The sequence below is a fragment of the Lates calcarifer genome, linkage group LG10 (assembly GCF_001640805.2).
Source record: "Lates calcarifer isolate ASB-BC8 linkage group LG10, TLL_Latcal_v3, whole genome shotgun sequence".
Classification (NCBI taxonomy): Eukaryota; Metazoa; Chordata; class Actinopteri; family Centropomidae; genus Lates; species Lates calcarifer.
In genome coordinates this window covers 12,949,579-12,957,547 of record NC_066842.1, presented here as the reverse complement: position 1 = coordinate 12,957,547, position 7,969 = coordinate 12,949,579, and the positions used below count along the sequence as shown (strand labels likewise).

Below are 7,969 nucleotides of genomic sequence, written 5' to 3'. Positions count from 1 at the left end.
TGTCTCTCAAAGACAAAGAAAACCAGACAACAAATATTTAATCTCACAGCAAAATAAAATGAAACATTTAGTAATAATGAGCATTTATAGGAATGGTAAGCTTATGTCCATTTTTCTAATGACAAAACATAACAAAGAAATCTAAAGGCAGCTGTTTTCCTTACTCCACACTCAGAGGACTTTAAAAAGTGATATATACTGCAGACTTTTCAGTGGAGTAATTAAAATCTAATTAATAAACCATGTAAGGAAAGCTTGAGGGTTAACTCCTGCTTTTCAAGAACCTTTCCAGTCCATTTCAGTGTAGTCTCATTGCTACTGAACTCACTACAGACCGCTCAAATTGGCAGTACTGTAATAAAAGACTGAGACTGAGCTAATGACTGGAACTGGACCAGCAAAAAATATTATATTGTTTTTGCTTCTCAGGGGAAATTCTGTTAACAGTTTATTTGTATAATGCACTGATGATACTTGTTTGGTTGACTGGTGGCAAATCTCTACAGACTCAGCAAACCCTGACACATACAAAGTTGTCCTGCCAAAACCCTTCTTATTGTCTGTTGTGCATGTCCCTAAGCACAATTCTCAATTGTTTTTTTTTTTTTTTTTTTTTTTTTTTTCATGCTTTTTACACAGAATTTCTGCAGTCAGGGTTGCTTGCTTTTCCACTGGGGATGGTGACACTATTGAATAGACGATATCCCGTCAAGATTCTTGTTCATAGCGTGACTCCCTTTATATTTTCATCCAATTCATCCAAACAGAGGGCATTTCATTTCAGTTCAAGTTCTGTGAGTGTGTGATTTATTTATTGAAACACATACATCCAGTCTTGCCTTATTGAGTTCCAGTTTTTATCAGATGATTAGTTTTTCAGAATTGTGGAAACACTTTCATAATAGGGTTAAGTATTATCAAATAACCTTAAATGGTTTTCAGAAATTGTTTTTGAAAATTGAGTTTCAAAACAGGTGCTTAGCAGTGTTTAACAGTCATCACTCATTTAGCCTATTGGCCATTACAATTTCCCCACCAGCTACTGAGTTAATAAGAGATTAGAGAGGTAAAAGACTGAAGCTGATGGATGGCATTTTGATGTTGGCACAATAGTAGTCACACTCTGTTCGGCTGACAGGTGATACTTTAGCCTTAATACTGTTATAAAAAGATTTTTTTTTTTTTGTGACAAATTCTAGTAAAGATCAAAATGATCCCTCTTTGTCTTTCAAATCTTTCAATAACAACAGTATATCATTTTAGGTGGGAAGATATCATACTCTTTGAGTATTAGGTCCAATACATGCGTTGCTATATGATTTTCTTTCGTCGCTGCGCTAGATATCTGGAATCTCTCTTTTATTTTACATCTGGCCAACTGTCTAATTGCCACTGCCCCTATCATTTAAATGTAGGTATCCAATTTTTTCCAGCACACGTGACAATAAACTTTAATTCTTCTACAGACAACCCAAGACTCACTGTAAAATTCAAGTAAGCCAATACATCTAGTGGGACTTGATGCTTCTGTGGAAATCAGTTATTTTCAGTCAATGCTTTTTGTCGCCTAGTCATCATTGTTTTGCTTATTTTTATCTCGTATTTGCCTGTGAACTCTTTGTTTTAACGTTTTGTTAGTAAAATAAAAACGACTATGGGAGTCAAATTTACAGTTACCATAGTAACCAATAGAAGCGGGCTGGTACGTCCACAAAACCCGTTCGGCTTTTGGTCCGTTTTCAAAGCTGTCCGTAGTGAAACAAGTGAGTATTGTCTTGCTGTAATGGATCAGCTGCGGCGAGTGGAGAATTAGCTTCACGTGAAAGTGGAAGAAGTTTCAAAAAATTCCGATTATCCAGTTGAGTTTTAATCGACATCGCTAGATGAGTCACTGTTGCTGACGTAATTTAAACTGAGACAAGTAACCGACAAAGTAGCGAGAAGTTACGTTAACGTGTCTCTGGTCTTATAACGAGGGTTCAACTCTGCCCTCACCTCAGCTAACTAGAACAACCTGTTCCTATTCGATTCAGCCATGGACGCGGTTGTAAAATTCACAAGTCAAAGTCAGGGCAGGGACCGTATATTCAGGTAAGTGGGAGTATTTGTGACTTGGGCTTAAATGTTGACGGTTTACTTTATTTGTCGACACGTCATTATTATAATTAAGTTGTCAGGTCCGCGTGGAGCAAAAGCAGAGCGTACTGCGAGCCCCTAATTGAATATCAACTTTCTAGCATTAAAAGGTTTTCTTTTTTTCGTTTCAGAGCAACCCAATATGCATGTGCACTGTCGAAATATTTACTCCAAAACAACGCAGACAGAAAGGATCTTGTGGCAAAACTTAAAAGTCTGGAAACCAACATGAGTGCTGGACGAAAATGTAAGTATAACTGCAACTGCAAAGTGAAGGAGGGATCACTGAGAAGTGACACAGCAGTTAAAGTTTAGAGTTTAGAGTTCCCGGGGAACCTCTGAGGTGGTTTCATTAAGGCCCTGGCAAAATGGTGAAATGTTTAATTTGATAAATAGCACAATAGTTAAGAGTTACTCCAATTGAGAATATTGTATAGGTTATTGTGTAGAGTTCAGCATGTCCTTATATACAGTGATGCCCTTTGTTGTCTGTAAAAACATGAACTTTTGCTCCAAATCCAAATCTCCACGTTTAGTGTTTTCGTATGTGCTTGGATTTATCAAAGTTTAAATATAAAAATAGGGAGTTGTATAAATAACCGCTCACTGAAAAATGCTCCTTAAAATTCTCCAGAGCCCAGAGTGACATCTTCAAATAGACCATTCTGTTTGATCAGCCAGTCCAAAAATGAACAGTACAAAAATACATTTATAGAATAGAGAAAAGCAGCAAGTCCTCAATGTGAGAAAATGGGACTAGCCAGCCATTTTTGCTCAATGAATGACAAATGAAAATTGTTGTTGATTGATTTATTGTTGATTGACTAACCATTACACCACTAGCTTTACATTTCTGCAACATGCAATTGCAGGTTACTCTGCTAGTTTTTCTAGTCTTCCTTGTTGTCTCTCTGTTTTCCTGCTTCTTTTAAATATTGCTCTAAGCCACAATATTGAGTCCCAGTGAAAACAGCTTCTGAATCCCCCTACATCATCACTGCTGGTTTTAGAAACTTGCATCCACAAATGGAGTGAAATAAAACCTTTCTCATTATTCCATCCCTCCTTTGCTGAATAAACAATATAAATAGCACTGTGATCTGCCTGTGGCATACCAATAAGAAATAATCTATTTCATTCTGAAGAGACACCTTGGCAGATTCAACAGCTCTTTCATTACCCCTGAAAACCCTGTCTTACTGCTCTTTCCTTATAAACACAATATTGTATCTTATCTACAAGGTCAGGATGAACTCTTGAATAACCACTCTTTAATGCCAACAACACAGGGGCTGTCTCACAAGAGTTAAGTTGTCTGACTTTCTCTGCCTTCCATCAAGGCTAGCCTGTTGTCAATAATTCAATCATCACAGCATTGTCATCACAGCATTGTCTAAAATCTAACAGTTGTTCTTAAGTGCTATTGAACATGTGATGATAAAATATATAAACCTTTCTCAGCTATTTTAATGTATAATGATTGCATAGTGCTGGGTTCCCATGGTCATGAAAATCAAGAACAGGTTGCACAGTTTGAACATTTGTGCCCAAATATAACAAGTCAGCAAAAGTTGTAAAGTATTTTCAATTGTAAACTAAAAATCACATAAATAGTGTGGTAAAAAGAAAAGAAAATTAACAAAATGCAAGCATTTATTGCATAACCTTCTAACCTACTACTGTGATACCAGTATTTACTCCAGGAAATTGTTAAGCAGAGCTGATATGCCATCCAGAATTGAGATATCTTGTCCAGTTTAATTAGTGGATGGTGGCCTAAACATTAGCCACACTCACTGAATATATGGTATTTCCTGTGTAAATAGTACCTAGTTCTTTTTAGCTGAAGGTTAATATTTATTTCATGAAAGTGCTGTTAGGAAAGATTAGCTTTATTTAAGGGGAGGTGACCCATCACCCAATGCAGAAAACCCTGCTGTTAAAAAGCTTATTAAATCTCCCCTCAGTTTTTTACAAAAGTAAACTGCCTACATACCAGCTTACTCAACCTCATACCTCACTTCTGTGTGTTTGTTTGTTTTCAGCTATTTATTAATGTCATTTATTAATGGATTCACCAAATAAATACACAAATAAACACTACACAACGCATATCTATGGCCGTTCCAAAACGTATCTGATCACTTCTGTTTCTGCTCTGTAAAAGTGCATAGATTAAATTAAATTGAAAGTTATGGCACAAACTTAGCAACTTTGCATTCTCTTTGCCACCTGGGGTGAATTTTGAAACTTTTTGAACTTTGACATATTGTGGCTTTTATATGAAATAAAAGACTGACATGACTAGTTCCACATGCAAATGATGGATAAGGCGCTGCCTTAGAGCCAGGTCAGGCAATAAAGACCTTGACCCCCTTGGTGCTGTTCCAGTAGAGCTGTATCAGGCTGGGCCAAAGAGAACCAGGCCAGGCTCTGTTGGTGCACCACTTAATTATCTCTTCTCTGCATCAGAGCTGCAGCCACAGGGTTCTGCTGCCTGTATGCCAGGCCTGCCTGTGGGTATAAGACACATGCAGGTCAGACAATTTAAAAACAGAGCTTTTAATAGGAGGATTTACTTGGAAATAATACTTTTTTTTTTTGCATTCTGGAGTGCTCAGTAAGGAAAGTACGCATGGAAGAACCTGAGGCAGAACTGGTACGTTTACAGTATGTAAACACACTTAAAAAATGGAGACCATGGCTTTCTTCCGTCAGAGGGACAAATGTAATGTCAAGATACCGCATTTACTTGAATTGTCACTTAACCATACTCTGCTGTCCATAGCGGACTGCTACTATGAAATGTTGACCTGACATTTCATACTAAATTGATTACTGCTCTAATACTTTTTTTTTTCCTCCTTTGTCAGTGTTCAGGCTGGGAAACACAATAAATTCCATTGAGGCTGCTAAGCGAACCATGCAACTCTCTGACCGAGTGCTGTGCCTGTGCCTCACTGTGGCCAACATCAACCGCGCCCTCTACTTTATCTGTGACAATGTACTTTGGGCCAGAAGTGTTGGTCTTATTCGCAATATCGACAAGGAACGTTGGAGCCTAAATGCCTCTCGCTGCTACTTCCTCTCGCTAGTTATGAATCTGATCAGGGACGTTTATGTAGTCCTCCAGTTAATGATGCAGAGAGCAAGAGATAAGCACTTTAGGCAGAAAATGGATCAGCATATCAGTGAGTGTCCTGAAGTGGCTGAAGTTGTCATTCCTCAGCTGGATGCTTTCCTCTTTCTGCTGTTGGAGAGCCTAAAATCACACCCGGCTGTTGCCTTGGATACACTGAAAAACTTTTGCGATCTCTTCATTCCCTTAGACAGGTTGGGTATTTACCAGTCAAATGCAGGAGTGGTTGGATTTTGTGGTCTCATATCCTCACTGATTGGAATTGTGACCCTTGTACAACCCAAGCTGAGAATCAAACCATGATAATGAAGGCGGAGATAAACCTTACTGACTAATTGCAGGTCAGAAGGTTAGTTATGACATGTGTTACATGATTTCATGTCATCTAGTTGGAGCTGTAACGGTGAACTGAGGTTAACCTGTTGCACAATGAGATTAAGAAATAGACCAAGGGCACATTTTGTAACATTTGTTTTAGAATGACACTTTGTTTACCACCAAATTCAAGCCAGCAATAACTGAAGGGCTTGCAAGTTTTTAATAACATTTAAAACACAGGTTTAAAAGGGACAGGACATAGTATCCTTGTTTGTTTATTTTCTTCATTCTAAAGAGCCAAGGCTAAACGTTTGTGCATGCCTCTCTTCTCCAACACAACAAACACCAGCAGTTTTATAACTACTTGCAAAATAAGGGCTTCTTACTGATGCAGGCTTTTTCATCTGGTTTTTCAGCTATTTTTTAGAAGCACTATAGTATTAATCATGGTGGCACTGTCACTCTTAGTCCACTGTCTTTCTCTGCCCTCTGTTTTGTGATATTTGAGTTTTACCTTACCAAGCAATGACTAAGCTGCTTCTCAGCCAAAGGTGCTCCTAGAGGGGATAAAGTAGCAAGATTCACTAGAAAGATTTAAGGGAATTATTTCAACTGTTATTTATTTTTTCACTCTGCCATTCAACGCATGGCCTGGACCTTTGCTGTCAACTGATTAACCTACTTTAATTTTAAAACGTACATGTTTCTATGTAAATGGTGTGAACAATCATAAAGTACCAGAGAGGTGATCACTGAAAAACATTTTGGCTCAGCTTAGAAATGGAGTAACACTGCCCTCTTGGGGACACATGACACAATGCTGAATTGAGAAGAGCTTTATTTTTCAATTTTACTGAGACAATGATACAATTTTTTCTGGAAGCTGTTCTCAATGAGGATGACCTTGTGATAAAGCATCCACGATCAAAAATTGCAAAAATATATTCCATTTCCCTTTCACCATACTTGTTGAGTTTTGCTGTGAAAAGACTGAAGAGACTATGCAAAGAAGAATCCCATAAAAGAACAAACACATACAAAGCAATAAATAAAGAAATTTGTTCTAATAGGTGGATCAATTACAGTGATTTATAATTGACAAAATGTTCAATTTCACATTTCCATGGAGGCATTGTTTTTCCAGTACCAATATATCAATTAAGCACACCTGTACGATGAAATATGTGGAGACAGTGCTGGGCTGGAAGTACAAATTAAAACAAAAACCAGGCCATTCTTTGAAAAATACATGTAGACAAATAGCTAACATTAGATGCGGTTTAATCGGTGTCCTTGAAAACCTTGCATTTTTAAAATGCTAAATTGACTGGAAAAAATGTTCTAATTAAATACGATATAATGTCAGTGCCAACACACTATACATTTTACAAGGCATTTGATATCAACTTAATCTAAAAATGTTGAACAAAGCACTTTGAACAGTGGCAACAGTGTGAAACTACATGTGTAAATACTGCTGGCCCGTGTTTTTTTTTTTTTCTTCTTTTTTTTCTCTTCCAGAATACCAATGGTACACTGTTGCCCATAAAGTTGGAATAAAATATTTTTTATCTCTTCTCATGAAATGATTGTGACAATGTCTATATATTTTTGATAGATATAGTGTATATCTTCTCAAAACAAAATTGGTAACTGGGACTCAGTATGTAATCATTGCCCCTGGTCAAAGGTGATTACTGATGTGTATAAATAGTAATAAAAAGAGGAATGTGTCTGAAAAAATTATTCCAACTTTATGGGCAACAGTGTAGTTACACGCAGAGTGGCTCTGCTTTATGAATGAAAAGGCACCTTCAGTAGTTAGCTCCTGCAACAGTAAAAAACAAACATCACAGTTAGCACTTGAGAAGACCCTTTCATCAAGGGTCTGGTTTCCAAAACAAAAAACAAAAAAACAAAGTTAAAACAAATGGTACTCCTGGTTATCCTCATTCCTGCTACCATTAGACTAATATTTTGCCCTGGAAGTGTCACCCATGTTGTAGTTTGTTTGAGTAGAATGGATCAGTATGACTTTAGTGGTAAATGGGAAGCCTTTAACTTGAATTAGTCCTGTAAATTATTATCATTGTCAAGGTTGCAGTGGTGTCTAAATTGTGTTTTATGGAAAATTGTCATTGTGCTGATATTAAAAAAAGAGTTTTAGTACCTTTCTGCTTTGAATTAAAACTCACTGTTTACCAGCCCCAGTACCAGAGCAAAACACACTGGTGTTTCTGTCATTTTGACTGATCAGACACTTTGATGATATTAGATGTTTCTAATTGCAAAACCATTTGGTTACAGTTATACTTTTTACCTCAATAGTCAGTGCTAATAAATATTCCTTTTTTGGAAACTTTCATATGTGCCAAG

At 37.1% G+C, this 7,969-nt stretch overlaps 2 protein-coding genes across 2 annotated transcripts in view; both read left to right on the top strand.

Moving 5' to 3' along the window:
• The first annotated feature begins 1,758 nt into the window (after window positions 1-1,758).
• Window positions 1,759-7,806, top strand: pex11a (peroxisomal biogenesis factor 11 alpha). Its single transcript, XM_051073376.1, has 3 exons — window positions 1,759-2,091; window positions 2,268-2,383; window positions 5,010-7,806. The coding sequence occupies exons 1-3, from the start codon at window positions 2,036-2,038 to the stop codon at window positions 5,576-5,578; spliced, it is 741 nt and encodes a 246-aa protein (XP_050929333.1). The 5' UTR covers window positions 1,759-2,035; the 3' UTR covers window positions 5,579-7,806.
• fkbp16 (FKBP prolyl isomerase 16) overlaps window positions 2,284-7,969 on the top strand; it is a 60,550-nt gene continuing 54,864 nt past the window's right edge. The window contains exon 1 of the mRNA XM_018664190.2: window positions 2,284-2,383. The gene's annotated coding sequence lies outside the window, so the exon portion shown is untranslated. The remainder of the gene's footprint in view (window positions 2,384-7,969) is intronic.